At 41.1% G+C, this 17,354-nt stretch overlaps 1 protein-coding gene across 2 annotated transcripts in view; it reads right to left on the reverse strand.

Annotated features, from left to right (window-relative positions):
- The window catches only part of ATP2A1 (ATPase sarcoplasmic/endoplasmic reticulum Ca2+ transporting 1), a 42,299-nt gene that overhangs the window by 21,943 nt on the left and 3,002 nt on the right, over positions 1 to 17,354 (reverse strand). For both annotated transcript variants that reach the window (XM_089480405.1, XM_089480406.1), the window contains exons 4-8: positions 13,417 to 13,521; positions 12,869 to 13,007; positions 4,707 to 4,787; positions 4,176 to 4,261; positions 1,990 to 2,287 (exon numbers count right to left, since the gene is read on the reverse strand). In XM_089480405.1, coding sequence (XP_089336531.1) covers positions 1,990 to 2,287; positions 4,176 to 4,261; positions 4,707 to 4,787; positions 12,869 to 13,007; positions 13,417 to 13,521 — 709 coding nt within the window. The remainder of the gene's footprint in view (positions 1 to 1,989; positions 2,288 to 4,175; positions 4,262 to 4,706; positions 4,788 to 12,868; positions 13,008 to 13,416; positions 13,522 to 17,354) is intronic.

Consider the following 17,354-nt stretch of genomic DNA (forward strand, 5'->3'; position numbering starts at 1 on the left):
TAATTAATCAATGGATAGTGAAGCATTCAAGTTATTTATTGGTTTGGATTTTCAATCATCCTAGCCTCCCTTCATTCACTTAGGACTTTATCACACATGAGGAATTTCTCTTAATTTAGAATGAAAAGGAAGTGGGGCCAGAACGCATTCACGTGAATTCGCTAGTTCAGCAAATTTACGAGATTGCAAATTGCGTTTGAACAGACTTCCCATCGCCTGAAAATAGCATGCCATTGCCCAAATTTGTGTGTGGTAGCCTATCACGCAATAACGTGAAACCCCATGATTGTGTTCAGATTGCCATTGGATTATACTTCCAATTTCTCTTGTCTGATAAACTCCTTAGTTTTTTTACCACTAACAACACAATGGCGGGTTACAGACCGCCACTTACGACGCGCTCTGTGCATGCTAGGGTTAGGAAGGGGCGTGGTAGGGTTAGGAAGAGTTGCCCCTTCCTAAACGGCCCCGGCTCCAACACGCGCGGAGCGCGTCGTAAATGGTGGCGCCCATCCACATGGGCGCCGCCATTTTGATGTCTTGGACGCATAGCATCCAGACGTGTAGCAGTGGAAGTGACGCCGCGAGGGTGCACTTCGCCCCTCGCAGCGCCACTTCCATGTTTTGAAAAGGAGCGCCATTTCGGCGCTCCTTTTTCGCTGCGCCGGGAAGCCTCGTGGTTTGGCCGCTGGGGCTTCCCTCCGCAGCGAATGGCGGCGGCGGCAGACCACCCGCTTTAGGGCGGTCTGTAACGCACCAAAGTCTTGGGAATCTGTCATTTCCTACATCCAGGCCTATGGTAATAAAACCAAGGTTTCAACTGATAAATGCAGCTGAAGGCCACAGCTCAATATTAAGGAATTCTTTGAATCTGGAACATTCTACAGGTAATCTTTGGATTCTCAAGTGAGGCACCTGTTACAGAAAGGCTAAAGGAAAGCCCTTAGAGAGCTGTGTCACTGGCACTGAGAGAATGAGAATTTAGATATTAATAACATAAGGCCTTATAATGGAATAAACTGAAGTCTAACATAGGGATGGGAACAGGTGACCCTTTATATATTGTTGGACTGCAATTTCCATCAGCTGAAGGCAGCATGGGCAATGGCAAGAGGTAACAGAGAGTAGCTTAAAGATAACTAAAGGTTCCCTTTCCCGGGACTCTTAACAGAACTACCAGAAAACATTTCTGCTTCTAAATTCTATGTTTCTAAGTAGCTGCAGATAGTAGGCAGTCCTTGATGAACAAAGAGACGAGCTTGGAAAAAATTCTGAACTAAAACTCCCAGAACCTCTCGATCACTGGCCATGATGGCTAGGAATTGTAGTCCAAAAATAACTTTTCTAAACTCTGAATAAAGGACCGTAGAGGAATTATTTTGTTGCTTTTATTGGTGTAAAAGAATAATTGATTAACTTCAGATCACACAGAAATCTACTGCTAGGTCCCAATCTTCCATCTGCTGTGTATGGTGGTCCTTATGTTTTATGGATTTATTTATTTAATTTGCATATGGAGAGAGGTACATACACTAATTGTCTGACTGTATACTGTACTATGTGTGGGAAATGTCAATTTATTGTTTGCTTGGTGAAGAAAGCCACTGCTCTTTGAAACTGAGAAACTTAAAAAAAATTAGCACCAACAGGAATAAATAATGGGTGATAGATATTTTTTTCCTCTTTGTGTGTCTACGCTGATTCTTTAATGGTATATTGTCCAACATACTGATGACTTGATAAAATAAAATTCATTTATACCATTGCCTTTTCATCTAACTCCTTTTGTTTTATAAAACAATGGGACCAGCCACTGTTCAGTGCACAAGATAGTGAGCAAAACAATTAAAAAGAAAAACCTCTACAGACGGGGGAAAAAATGGGGGGAGGCAACGATGACAGCAAAAGCTATTTTTAAAAAAGCAATCGACTGGCACTTATTAATCCCAAGACAGGTGGATGTGGGAACCCGGAATGGCCTCAGCTGACCTTCTGGGATGGCAGCCACAGCGAGGGCGACAGCAATCTTGAAGTAGTAGATGGCGCCGCGGATCCAAGAGCCGCCATGGACGGGGTCGTTGAAATGCCCGATGTTGATGAGCCAGACAGCCACACAGATGAGTGAAATGACCTTGGACAACTGCTCCCCAAACTCATCCAGTTTCTGCTGCAGGGGTGTCTTCTCTTGCTCAGTGGCTGCCATCTCATCGCGGATCTTGCCAATCTCAGTGCTCACGCCTGTGGCGATAACAATGCCAATAGCCTTGCCTGCACCAATGTTGGTACCCTAGAAACAGGTAGAGAAGATGGTGTGGGGAGGGACCAAGAAAAACGAGAGTATAAGGAGATGAAGAAAGCTGTTCGACTATATTGAAGAAATAATATAGTGAAATGGAGCTACTGGAGGAAAGCTAAAAGAGGCTGTGAGCAAAAATCTGGGTTATTCTGCACAATTTCTATCCTGTGAATCTGAGCTGTCATTTAATAAAAGGCCATGGTTTGTTGCTTTTATGGCTATAAAACGCAACACTATGCTGCAAGCCTAGACTTTCCCCATACATCCAGCTGTTATGATTTTAGCCCAACATAGCATTTGAACTGTAGTTTCACAAAATACTACAAATTATGTCAGGAATCCTGACTGCCACATTCCTGCCATCTCACCCTACCCTTCCAGTCACAGAATGGCTTTTGTGTGCTGCAGAATACCTCATGAGGAATAAAAGCACAATAAATTTATTCAAAACAAGCAGATATATGCATATTTACTTTGTAAGTATCATGCTTCCAAGAGTTCAGGTTATCTTAGGCCCACCACATCCCTTGGTAACGTACAAACATAACTGGAGTTCTTCTGGAAGAGACCTATCTAACTCAGCATTCTTTTCACATAAACTAGCTGGTTGGCAAACTAGCTGCCTATGGGAAGTTCATATCTGGATGGCCCTTGTGGTCTCTTCCAACTCTACGATTCTATGATGCTATTCTATGATTCTATATGGAGAATGTGATTACAACAGCATCACCCTTCTGAGTTTCTCACCAGCTGGGGCATTCAGAGGCATACCACTTCTAATGCTGATGATAATATACAGCCATGATGATTAGGAACCACTGATAATATTCTACTTCCTTAATTTATCTAATTCTCTTCTTAGAGCCATCCAAGTTAAAGGCCATCACTGCATCTTCTGGTACTAAGTTCCACTGTTTAATTAACAAATTAATAACTTATTTCTTGCAGTGTGCCTTCAAGTCATTTCCGACTTATGGTGACCCTAAAAGCACACTACCATGGGGTTTTCTTGGCAAGATTTGTTCAAAGGGGGCTTGACTTTGCATATCTCAGAGGCTGAATGTGACTTGATTAGGGTTTCCCTGGCTGAGTGGGGATTTGAACCCTGAATCATAGTCCAATTCTCAAACTACACCATGCTAGCTCTTGTAATACATTATGCTCTTTATAAAAAGTACTTGAGAATCTATCATTTTAACTCTATTTAATTTCTTGTCATTTGGAGGCTGTCTACAAGCAAAAAAATTGTACTCATTTTGCTTCCAGTACTGTAGGAATACATGATGTATGCCCAGTTTCACAGTGAAATTACTTCTTCTAAGCATTAATACAAATTTTAAAAACTCATTTTACTCCACTGTTTTAGAAAATTATAATAAAATAATAAAATAAACAGAGTCTGGTTTATTCTGAGTAGGTGTAGCATTAATAGGACCATTGTGGGGTCACTAAGGACCAGGAAAATGCAAGGTGAAGCTGATTTTTTGGTTTGTTTTATTTTTTGTCAGTGTATAAAACCCCTCAATTTCACTAGATGAAATCAATGCTACCTGAGGAAGCACACCATGTTTTTCCCCCTGTACATATGACTACAGAGACATATTGAACTCACAGGTCTGTTATGCCTTTGTCTCCTCCTCAGTCTCCCCAGTAATCTGTAATTGGGAGGAACGTGCAATGAAATGTCATCATTGCATGGCATTTCCTGTTCCCAGCAGCTGTTTGAGATGGCAGGGAAACACCAGTGAGGTGATGTTATATCCCTTCCACCATCCCATATCACTACGAATACACATTACTGGGGAGAAAGAGTTCAGTGAGTCTCTCACCACCACCTGAACATAGGACTTAGATCTTCAGCTCTGTTGGTTGAACTCACAGAGAACAGCATGTTCTTCTTGTCCTGGTTCACAGCACGAGGATCTGGGACAGGGTCAGTGTGTTTGATCACGGAGACAGATTCACCTGGTAGAGCAATAAAGAGTTGAATCATCTATCCTTTCAGGAAAGAACCCCCTCCAACGATGCAAAGAGTGTGTACAGATGGGATAGACACACCCACACATACTCCCCCCAAACTTTTTAATGATGGAATATTAAAGAGTTTAACCCCTCCTTCCCTCACTCACTATCCATTGCTTTATCAATATAACTCATTGTCTCCAGATATTCCTATAACCCAGCTGCTTCCAAATTTTAAGAAATGGCATAAAACAATTATTTGATTTCCCAAATGTTCTCGGATCTGCTGAGTTTTTAAATGGTAGCATCTTCCTTTAAGGTTATATTTCCTTATTCCCAATTCTTAAAATTGTTAGCCTAGTGAGGAATTTATCGCTGTCGTACATCACATGTGCTGCACAGTGCCTTGTTTAAGAAATAACAATAACTACAACACAGTGTGCTGTACCTGTCAGGATGGACTGGTCCACACGCAGAGTGGTGGATTTGATGGAAATAATACGGATGTCAGCTGGTACTTTGTCACCAACTGCAGAGAGAGAGAGAGAGAGAGAGAGAACATTCATGAATTCTAGCTGCAAATTACTTGATTTGTTTTAATATTTTAAAATGATGTCAACTGTATTTAACATCTCTGTTAGAGCAGAAACGCAGGGTATATATTTCATTATAAATGAATGAATCCTAAACTGTGAGGCTGTAGCAGACTACTGTTGTGGCATGAGGTAAGTACTGGAGTGCCACAAAAAAATCTATGTAATAAGGAAAGGCATTTGTGCTACCGAAGTAAGTGTACATCTCAGTGAGAAGGCTTCTCCCTCTGTCACATCTTCTGTCCCCCTATCTAGCAGCTTTTGCTGGGAGCATATAAGAGTCTAAGTAGACAATACTTTTAGCATGTTTTTAGCAGATGCTCCATCAAGTAGTACAAGACATCACTCATAGCATGTGGTTTTCCTTCCCTTAGAGTTTAATGTGCTTTCATCCCTGTAATCTGATTGGTAAATGGAAGGTAAGTATGGACCTAATTTGCAGTTTGATTGATGGGACAAGTAACTCTGAGAAAATTCCACGGTGTAAAGGAAAGCATGCTAAAGGGAATTTTTGTTAACAGTGACTTTGACCCTCAGCTATATTTGCTTTATATATGATTGGGCCACTTGAGCCTGAAGTGGAGAGGCAGCTGGCTTATCTCCTCTGTAGCTAAGTAGTTCTTACTGTTATACACTCTAGAAGGACACACTCTGGAAAGGCAGGGAAAGAAGCTTGCGATAAATGGAAAGAATTCAAGGACATAGCTGTTTTAGTCTGGATCAATATGCAAAGGGATCTTGCAGCACCTTTGCATGTCAGGAAGTAGACTCACATTGATGATAGCTCATGCTACCAACTTCTCTCTTTCAGTTAGTCTCAAAGGTACTACAAGATCCCTTTGCATACTGAAAGAAGTTGATAGCATAAGCTCTCATAGACATAAGTCTATGATTCTTTCTCTCAGGAATACAAGATTCCTTTGCATAAATGAAAAGATTGGTGTCATTTTTATCTCCCTTCATGCCACCAACTGCAGTTGGAAACCCTCAGCACTCTGCATGCACCAACTGCATGCCCTCAGTTGGCACTCTTGAGGCAACTCTCAGGTCAATGATATCTCTATCCCATCCTGTGGATGAGTTATGCACCTCACCCATTCAAATCTACTTGCAAAAAGAAGGGTTTTCCATGTCTAGAAGATGCATGACCAAACAAAAGCAGGTTGTGGTGACCACTGGAGGGCAGTAGAATACAGTGTTAAGCATAGAAAGAAAGAAGGGAGGAGGGGGAAATGTGGCAGCACCTGTAAGACTAATTGGCTATTATTTTAGCATGCGCTTTCATAGATATAAACCCACTTCTTCAGTACAGAGTGATTATAAGGCCTGAGGTAGAAAGAATATTTATACAGTTGTGGGAGTAGGATAGAATGTAAAAGGATTCAGAAAGATGCAAATCATGACCTCTGCCTCTGTTAAATCCAGGCCACTCTGTGGACATGGAATGCTAGAGCTAATCATCATCTCTCACACTACCCAATTATTCAAAGGTATAGCCGCGTGAGTCTGGAAAATCAGTATGCAAAGTATACTAACTGAAAGAAAGAGGTTGGTAGCATGAGCTTTCATAGATTTCAGAAGTAGACTGAAGTCTACGAAAGTTCATGCTACCAGTTTCTTTCTTTCAGTTAGTCTCAAAGACCACTCTTGGCTATGGCTGCATCCTAGAAAATTCTGAGATTTATAGTTTGGTGAGAGACACCTTCCAGTGGAGAATTCTAAATACAGTTGGTCCTTCAGATCTGCAGGCGTTCAGTTCTGGGATCCCACACAGATGTGAAAAAATGCAAATATTTCCACCTCATATTCTTAAATAACGGTGACACAAATGTGCATGCTTCACTGTGTCTGTGTTCATGTCAACACCATTTAATAATATGGAGTGTGACAACCCGCAAATGATCAGACTCATTAATCCAAAGCCTGTGCAACCCATGGGCCAACTGTACTTCAAGAAACTACGAAGTTCGGGATTCAGTAGGATGAAGCCATGGTAGATAAACTGAGATCAAAGTGCTATAACTGTTCAGTGCAGAAGAGATCCAGGTCTGCTTCCAGACATGCAGCTCATGGCAAAATGCATTCCGTAGCTATTCTACTTCCTCCTCTTTAAGACTGTTTCTTTTATTTTGAAAGACAAAGAAAAAATGATGGGGAAACATGGGAGGCTACAAGTAACATTTTATCAATGAGGTTGAGTGACTGCATAAGAGAAGTCTCATCTCATTATCATCAGCAAAATTAATGAAAAGGAAAAGAAAAATAAAGAGTGGCGTGGCTATTTAGTATTCAGAGACAGAGGGGACATGAAGATAGCTGTAATGTGGGATCGTAGCCTTTCCGGAAGCAAAATGTACAACATTCTTGTATGTTTAATAGTTGTAGAGAAAGGGGGATCCTTTCAGGTGTAGTTTTAATTGCCACAAACATTAAAAGTGCAAGAGCATTGCTCTTTGCATATGGATGACTGACAGCTCAGCAAATGAATGAATGCTTATCCCTACTAAACCTCTAATAAATAGTTTTTCTATTGTTTCAAAACTCAGCACAACTTGTTTAACCACCACGTCTACACTATTGCAGCGTAAAATCTCAAAGCACTTTCTGTCCTTTAAAAAGGCATAGAGTTTCTTCAGGCACAGTCAAGCTTCAACAATATAAAGAAGTGGTAGTGTTGGAATGATCCCTGTACCAGCACCTAAGAATGTAGGTATAAGATGACATGTTCTCCATGTCTTGAAAGCATGTTTTAACTGTCATGGAAAAGAATTCCCATGGCACAATCCTGTTGATTCAGAAATAAGTCCCATTGAGTTTAGTGGGACTTATCCAAGTAAATGTAGGACTACAGGCCAAGTAGTTTTCTGAAGAATATGTTTTCTACGTGCAGCTTTAAGAGCATATATAAAAGTGTATACCCCGTTTACAATATGGATGCACCTCTACCATATTACAGACAAAGCAATCTTGAATGCTTTATCTATTTTATTACCTATTTATTTACCTATAATTGGAGTAGTGGACTTCCAAATTATAAATAAAAAACCCAACGTCTTTGTAATTTCTGAATGAGTCCCTGCACTGACTTTTTTGCTGATATTTGTTTACTTGTTAAATAATACTTTGGGGCCTATTAAGTAGTCTAAGATATGGTAATTGACCATGTTGTAAATGGGATTTTGAACACTATTTGTTCTCATACTAGTACAGTATGATGTTCATGCCACAGCATTCCATTATTTTACAAAACCTGTATTTGAGATACACTATAACAAGCTAGAAGTGAATTAATTTAATTATAGCGAAATCAAATCAAAATAAGTCAGTTTACTGCAGAAATACTTGTTAAAATGTGGCTACTCAGGATTACTTTGCTCCAAATATTTATTTATCCTGCTATGCCATATTTTAATTCAATGGAATCAAGATGTGGATAATACAAAACCAAACATAGCTTTCCAAAGGACATTCACATTTGATAGACTTGGGTTAGTTTCTTCCACATCTTTCTACTGAATCCTCAAGAAGATTCTTCTCAACACTTATCATACCTTGTGAAAATCCTCCCCCTATCTAGGTTAAATCAAATCACTTCCAAATAGAAGAACCCACTGAGTTCCTTCTCACACACTAAACTCTCAAAAGTTCTCCCATGATGACTAATTCATTTTTCGCTGTAAAGTAGTTTATGGGGCAAGGTATTGACAGCCATTTCTACCAAGCAAACGCACAAGGATCTACAAAAGGAACTATTGGTTGCAGTTAAAGGTCAAATGACATTCCGAGGAACGCCTGGTTCATGAGGAATTGTGAGGAGATATACCTTGAGTGCCCACAAGACCAATGAGAAAAGCCTGAGGGAGGTGAAAATTAGGGTGTTTTGCCCTATTCCTTAACTCCTGGCCACACTGTAGAAACATTGCCCCTATGTGTCTGGCTTTCCCTTTGCCTGTCCCCTCTTCCATCTCATAGGGCACGGTAACCCTAGATGTCCCCATGCACCCCAGCTCGCTTTTCCACCAGCGCATTAAGTGTCTCTCTCGCTCCCTCCTTGCCTGCCTCATCACATTCCCGAGGCATCACCAGCTGCCTGCCACTGTCCATACAAGGTGAAGCCGGTTGTTGGGCACCGTTGGCCACCCGGTTGCCTTCTCTCCTTCAAGGGGATGGAGAGGTCATGGGTCCCTTTAACAGGGAGGCGAACTTGAGACCAGGCCAGGTTGGGAGAGAAGTGGCAAAACCCATGTTCCTACATCTCCAAAACTGCTGGGCCAACCACATTTAAAATCATCATCATCATCACCAGATAATAACAACAATAATAATATCATACTCATTGTTATTATAATTATCAGATGGGATACATATAGTTGGCAACAGGCTGCACAGAGCACTTGTCAGAATTATCTCTTACTCAGATCCCCCCATCCTAGGAGCACAAGGCCCTTGACTTCTCTACAATGTGTATTATTAACCTGTGAAATTCCCTCCCAGTGAATATTGTGAGATCTGTTAGCAGGAGGCCAATTGTAAATGAGGGCACAGGAGCTGTGTTTTGAAGAGGGAATTTTGCCAAGTATGGCTCATCATGAGAAAAGCGAGACCTGCTGAAACTCCCTCTTCTGTGCAATCCACAGGAGCCTTCTCTCCTTCTTTTACATCTGGTCGCTTATCACCAGCTTTTAAAAGGGGGGAATTAAAATCACAGGCAGCAGATAAGTGATTCTGGTAAGGACTGTGTGTTATTTGCCATAGCTAGAAATGGGGCCTCTATATTGAGTAGCTGATGGTAGGAATAAAGGAAAAGGCTGTGGCCTTAATGCTCTGCTTTTGAGCTTTGCGGGTGCATTCAGGCAGGCCACTACTGGAGCTCAGGTGTAAGATGCGAGATGCTGCTGATATACATTCTTACATTTTTTTAAGGTGCTGTTTCTCAACTAAAGATTTTTTTTTATCCCAAAATATGGTTTAAAAGTATTTTATAAATAAATTCAATATGCAATAAACTGAGGATGTGTGAAGCAAAATTATGAAGCTTGATCAAATGAGTAGACTGTGTAACAGAGGGGGAGAGAGACAGAACTTTCTTACTTAACTGCCCCATACAGAGCAAAGTACTCAGAACCTTTGGGAACTTATGCTGGAATGATTCCTGAGCTTATTTCCACATATAAACGTGTGTGTATGTGCATGCAGATACACTTTTAATTATATGTTTATCTATCTATACAGCTATTTGAAAGATGCTTTCTCTTCTCAACTAGAACAAAAACAGGGACTTGACAAAATCCTAAATATTGAAGTCAGTGGGCAGGCCTGCCGCAGGGTCAGATTGCCATATGCCCTATTCTATAGTCCTCTGTTGGAAGGATTGTCCAGTCCAAATCTAATTACAACATTAAGAACTGTAAGACAGAAAACAAGCTGAAGCCTTGAATTTGTGGGTCTACAGTTAGCAGCAGAACAGCAGGCTCAGCAAACCCACAAATCTCTTTCTGGTCCCAGTCTTTATTGGTATGATGAGACCTAGGAATCACTTTTGCATATATACCAATAAATGAGCACATGCACAGATGTTATGCAAATGTTAATCTTCTTTTTTCCTCATATTTGGAGGACTTTTGGGTTTTTTGCTATGTTTCCCAGACTCACTCTCTCTTTTTCACATGCAGATAAATAGGAATTTTTTTGAGGGAGGCAGCCCCATCCCACAAGGGACTGCAGCAGGATAGTGGGTGGCTGAGTGCCCTTTATATTTTGGAAACACCTGTGCAACTTGCCCTGGGAGCAAATGATCTTTGAATTAAATTAATTCAGAGAGAAGGGAGAGGACAAGTTGGCTGCGGGCCTAGCCTGGAGGACAGCTGTTACTCAGTAAGTGCAGCTGAAGGGGATTCCTCAGGGCTCTGTTTTCACTACTCCACCTCCAGCCTGCAACCTCTATGGGGACTGACTGTTCCCAAAACAACCCCCTCTCTCTCTCCTTCTCTGCCGCTCCTCTTGGGTCAAGACAGGCCAAGCCCAAGGAGTAAACAAGCTACTTGATGGAGGGACAGGCATGGCTAGGGAGGAGGGATGGGTGAGCCACAAACATTTTGCTGAAGCAGCATCTCCATTGCCCCCTGTGGACTGAGGTTGAAAGAGGGCACTATCTGAGCACATAGGGTAACCCTCCCTACCGATTGTTGGCAAGTGACACTCTGGTCTATACATTTGGTTATTTTCTACAGTGCTGGGGTCGGCAACTATAATGGACCTGGGGGGTAAATTTTTCTTCTCCTGGGACACTCGAAAGGCTTCAAAGACTGACAAAAATTTCAGAAAATCCCCCAAATCTTCAGTTCTCTAACCTCAAAGTGGCCAGATGTTCATTTGTTTTTGAAAAGGGTCTTCCCCTAGGAAAAAAATGGGAATTGGACGGGGATACTAACATACTCAACCTTTCACACACACCTTGAAAGGGGAAATTGGCAGAAGCAGATCCCTAAAAATGCAGGTGGGGAGCAGAGAATAGAAAAAAAACAGTTCATCTTAGTGCTTGGGAAAGTTACCTTTATAGACAGCAACTCCCAGAATCCTCCCCCCAGATTCTGGTGTTAGTGCTGGCAAGTTGTCATTGACAAGCACTGGCCAGAGTTTGCTGCAACCAGAGAGGGGGACCCCCACTAATTAATTTTCTACCAATGATAAATTCAGATACTCCCAAAAGACATTATTTTATATATATATTAATTCAGATCTTGTCCCCTTCCTTGCCCTAATTGACTTTCACTGAACCAATTGTGTAAATCCCAAACAAGAGAGTAGGCTCTACCCACCCTCCTGTGTTTCCCCAAACAGGTCAGTCCTCAGCTTTTTCTTACATAGAAGCTGGCATTTCCTCCTCACCTTCACTTACTTATTGCAACCACAGAAAGCTATTTCTTGCCACACTGCCCACATTTAAACTAACATGCTCCCTTGTTCAAGGCTAAGCTGGCTGAACACACTAAATGCTTAATGTGAACATGCCTGTCCTTGACTTGTTCACCCTTAGTTAGTCCCTCACTTCTCTAACCACCTTGAGTCCCTATACTGGGGGAAAAGCAAGATATAAATAAGTAAAAGGATAATAATAATAATAATAATAATAATAATAATAATAATAATAATAATAGAGAAAGCATACAGTCAATACAGCCCAAACCTATGACATGCACATCAACAATTCTTTCAACATAATAAACAGTAAGCAGAGGGGGCCTTTCACACAACACATTTATAGCACTATGGTATCACTTTTACTGTCCTGGGAACTTTGGAACTTCTTACAGAATTCTGGGATTTGAAGTTTGGTGAGGCACTAGAGCACTCTGGCTAAACACCCCTCTCTAAACTATAGATCCCAGGATTCCATCAGATGGAACCATGGTAGCTAAAATACAACCATAGCACAATAAATGTGTAGCGTGAAATGACCTCCAGATTTTAAGTATAGTGCTGTTGAAGTGTGTGAGAAAGAATGCCAACTCCTCTTCACAGTGGAGTACGTACACCCGCTCTTGTTTATCTGTGTAAATGTGGCCAGAGTAAGGCTAATACTATGTCCTTCCCAAAGTATTTCTGTCTGATCGCAGAGAATAATACATCTATTCTAGAAAGCAGAACAGAGTGAAACACTGGGATATCCTCTTCTGGCTTAATTAGCCTCAATCCTATTTTCTCAACAAGTAAGTTGAGAAGCAAAGGATGCTTTCCTGGATGGCCCCTATAACAAGGAACAATTACAGCTGTTGGCCGCCCTCATTTGAGGGTGGCCATTTTGAATGTTACTTCTGTCATCTTTAGTGAAATCTTTCTAATGGTTTGAATTGCAGGGGGACTGGTGCTTGTGGGCCACATGGGGCCACCTTATGAAAGATGCTTTGAGTTGTGCCAGCATCTCCTTGGCATTGGTACCCACTCTTTGTTTAGTTTTCTTTACCATGAGCCAAACCCTAGCTCCTTTAATACTCCACCACACCACACTGGAACTTACCTGCCACCTCTGCAATGTCACCAGGAACCATGTCCCTGGCCTTTATTCTCTGCACAGACTTCCTGTCAGACCGATATACTTTGCCCATCTCAGGCTCATACTCCTTTAGAGCCTCAATAGCATTCTCAGCATTCCTTTCCTGTAAGCAAAAGGATGCAACAACAGTTAAGACATTGTGGAGGCAGCAGTTTGTCTAATCTGACCACTGGCCCACCCAAGAAAGGAAGTTCTTTCATTACCATACCATTCCCTTTCTCCCCAAAGCAAATAAATAAATAAATATAATCACAGCAAACTGAGGCTGTGCAAGTCCTTATTAACCATCTTTGTCTTATCCTGCATCTTAACTCTCTCCTGTGTCTTATACCTCCTTCCTGCTTGAAGCAGTTTGTTCTTCTCCCTTCAGATGTAGCAATATGGTGATAATAACAATGACCTACTGTACAGGAGTAGTGTAATGGCAACACTAAGTAATGATGTACATGGAGCATTTCGAAGCATGTTATAAATGCTTCTCTTTTTGTGTGTTTGCTAGACAGTGTGTTTACCTGCCATACTCCAACAATGGCATTGGCAATCAGGATCAGCAAGATGACAAATGGTTCCACAAAAGCTGTGACAGTCTCCTCGCCCTCCTCAAACCAGGCCAGAACCTGCCAAGAGAAGAGATGTGTCATTAAATCTGAAGAGGGAGGGAGGAAAGGTGAATCTTTAACCTCCCTTTTGCTCAGATATAGTTCGTGTTCATTTTCCACTTGGGAATTTTGGCTCACCCGTCCCTCTCCTCTCCCCCAATTCCTCTTATCCTTCTGGGGTCACATATGCCTTTTGATTCTTCTTGACATTTGGGATCTAAAGACAGCTGAAGCCAGCCTGCACTTTGCATGTGTACAAGATGAAGCATGTAAGTTGATCCTGCGAAACCTGAGAGCACCGGCACAAAAGGCCCCTGTTTGTCTCTTGTGTGAACATATGGATGTTGTATAAGAGTGCAGGCAGGTGCAAGTGTGCAACAACTGTACACACATAGCTTCACATGTAAAAAGAAAGCATGTGTAAAATTCATACTAAGTGTGTGGATCTGTACTATGTTCCGTGCTTCCCTCTACTGGAGTGAATAGCATATGCAAGTGTATATAGGTGTTACAGAAATACAGCTTGGGGCTTGTGTGCTTAACACAGATATTGTGGGATCCAGCATGCATCTTGTTATCTACTGCTCTTACATCAAGGATTTGTTATGGAGTTATTATTATCAGAAGGGTGGTGTTCAATCTGTGCCACAAATCTGTTTTGTAATGATTTGAAAATCTCTCAACCAGTTTTTGGCTCATCCACTCATTCTTGCTAGTACAACCAGTGGTAAAGGATTATAGGGATTGCAGTCCAACAACACCTGGAGAGTCATGCATTCCCTGTTCCATGTGTTGCTTTTAAAAATAGCCACAGTATCGGAAACCATTATGTCCACATAGCCAACAACAAAGGATGTGAATGTTCCTAAGTTTGCTAGTGTTTAATTGTAATGTGGAGGGACAAGTCTTGAAGCCCAGGCATCAAAATGAAGAGTGGAGCTAGATTGTTCACAACTTATTCTCCCTCTCTTTGGCATTCCCAGGCTTATGTTTTATAAAGGTGGCAACTGAATTCAGTATTCTAAAAAGACGGCTGTTTTTCCAAGTCTAGAAATCCCATCATGCCCTCTCCAGATGTGCATGAGGAGAAGGAAGAGGAAATGGATGGTGACAGGACCAGAACACACCTAGTCATACGTAGCATTGGCTCTACCACTAAGAAGAGTGAGGCGATGGCTTCAGGTAGTAGCTAGATTATTCTTGACACTCTTTTGGAGTATAGAGCTATGTGTGCCACACAGCCTATCCTTATCCCTTAAGCTGGTCTGTTGCCCTCAGGGGTGGTGGAAGATGCTATCCTATCACTAGCATCACATTAATCTAACAGTACAGTCAGCTTCTATATGTGGCGGCATGGGGGCACCATCTTGTCTTTCTCTTCAGGCAGAAGCGCCACAGGCCTTCTGATCCTTGGCTGAAAAAACTCAAAAGTTCCTAGGTTTTCTGAGAAGAAGGTATAGGGCTCCGGCTACATGAGAACCAAGCCATTAACTGTGACCTTTACAATGACCTCCTATTGCTGAGTTAGACCATGTGCTCCTGGGGGATTTAGTGTCGCACTCTGAGCGGAGTGCATCTCAGGTGTCAAGAAACTAGGCAGCAGGGAAGGCTATGGCCAAGGAAGCCTGCCTGAACTTCTGTTGCTTCAGATTTTGTGGTGGCAGATGCAATAGGGAAGTTGCCATAAAAGACTGGGAAAGGCTCAATCTCCCATTAACCCAAGAAATTCTTCCATAAAAGAACATTGTTGTTCTGATGCTTGATTCATTACTGGATATTTGTTGTTTTACTTGTTTCTTATGATGTTTTTAATTTGTTGTTTTAACTTCTAGATTGTACGCCATAGACAGGCTTTTATATATTTTTGATTTTACCTGGTTTTGTACAGCGCTGTGTACATTTACAGCGCTTTATAAATAAAGCTAATAATAATAATAATAATAATAATAATAACGTAAAGAGCAGGGAACTTCTTGTCTTCTAATTGGCTTTAGCATATTTATTTATTAGGGTGGATACAGGAATCAATAATATGATCAGTGATTATAGTCCCTACATTTTATTAAGACAACTTTCTCTGGACATGCAGCTTACTCTACAGGTACTGAAGGGCCTATGGCTCTCAGTTTATAACAGAAGCTGGTAGTGCACAGAACCTATTAGTTTACTACAAGGGACTTTACTACCCCCTCCATTCTAGAGCTGTTTTCTCTGGTTTTAATAAGGCAGAGGAAGGAAAAGACAGATGTGCATTTCATTATATAAGAGTACATGTGACATTTTAAAATGTTTAAATAAAACATAGATAGCTTGCCTTTAAATGCAGAGGGACAAACCAGACTACTGAATTCATAGGTTAACAGTTCTGTCAAATATACTGTGTGTAGGCAAAAAGAAGCTAAACTTGGGCTGTGGGACACACACACCACTCCACAATCTCTTGCTCTGAATGTACACCTTTAATTTAAGCACTCTTATATTTAAATGTATGTGATGAGGGAAAATACAGTCTGTAGTTTATACACTAGCATATAGTGAGGAGGCACCTTCCAAATCTGAATCAGATTGCTCACTGAAGTCTTATCTACACTGCAGGAATAATGCAGTTTGACACCACTTTATCTGCCATGGCTCAATGCTATGGAATTCTGGGATTTGTAGTTTTGTGAGCTATCTAGCCTTCTCTGTCAGAGCACTCTGGTGCCACAGCAAACTATAAATACCAGAATTCCATAGCACTGAGCCATGGCAGATGAAGTGGTGTCAACCTTTATACTTTCTACAGTGCAGGTTAGACCCAAGTCAAATTATTTTGCCCCCCAAGTCAAATTATTTTGTCCGAATCCAGAGTAAACTTGGGCTCTCATTAACTTCTCCAATTATGGATGATGGGCCTTACCTATGTGTGCTACTACAGCTTCCCCTCCTCAACACCTAAGGATATAGGCGAGGCCTTACCATTACAGGCTATGTCTCTTCACATTACCCAGCTATTTTCCCTCTTCACATACATTTAAATATAAGACTGCCTAGGTCATGGATTACAGAGCTCTCTAAGGAGTTTATCATACTGGGGCTAATTTCGGCATTAAAGAAAAACTAAAATGCATTTAAAGCATCCCATAAATAAAGTGAAAATGGCAAGTAATTGCACGAATGATTATCATGTGCAATTGAGCAAATAAAGTAATATCAGGAATGTATTGTCACTGAAATCCCAAAAGTAAAAAGATTGTGACCACCTTAATGGTGGGTTTTGTGTGACGTTGCGTGAAATTGTTTCATGTTTTTATGTAATTTTTTCTGGGATGTGGCTTGGGCCTGAGTTACTTGCGGGAATGCCTCTCCCTACATAATCCGCCCCGCACTTTTAGAACATCAGGGAAGAATTTGTTGGAATTACACACAACCAGGCTAACTTCCACTTCCCAGAAAGCCTTTACTGCAGCTGCTCCAAAACTCTGGAACAGTCTCCTGGAAGAGATCCATCTCACTACCTCCTTGAAGGCCTTTAAGAGGGCAGTTAAGACGGATCTCTTCCAGCCATCTTACCCACGTGATCTCTTATAAGACATATTTGACCTCTTTGATCTAGATTGAAACATCTCTCTCCTTTCACTTTGATAGTATCATTTTTAATTGTTATCTATTTTTATATTCTATTGTACTATATTGCTGTTTTTATTGTTGTGTTTTGTATTTGTATATTGTATATTGTATTAGGTTGTAATCCCGCCTCAATCCACCTAGAAGAGGCTGGGAAATACAAATAAAAATTTATTATTATATTATTATCATATTCACAGGATAAACTCCCAATCTCCTTCATGTGATAAACTCCTAACATAGAT

The sequence above is a fragment of the Sceloporus occidentalis genome, unplaced genomic scaffold (genome assembly GCF_023333645.1).
Source record: "Sceloporus occidentalis isolate IW3139 unplaced genomic scaffold, rSceOcc1.0.p SCAF_14, whole genome shotgun sequence".
Classification (NCBI taxonomy): Eukaryota; Metazoa; Chordata; class Lepidosauria; order Squamata; family Phrynosomatidae; genus Sceloporus; species Sceloporus occidentalis.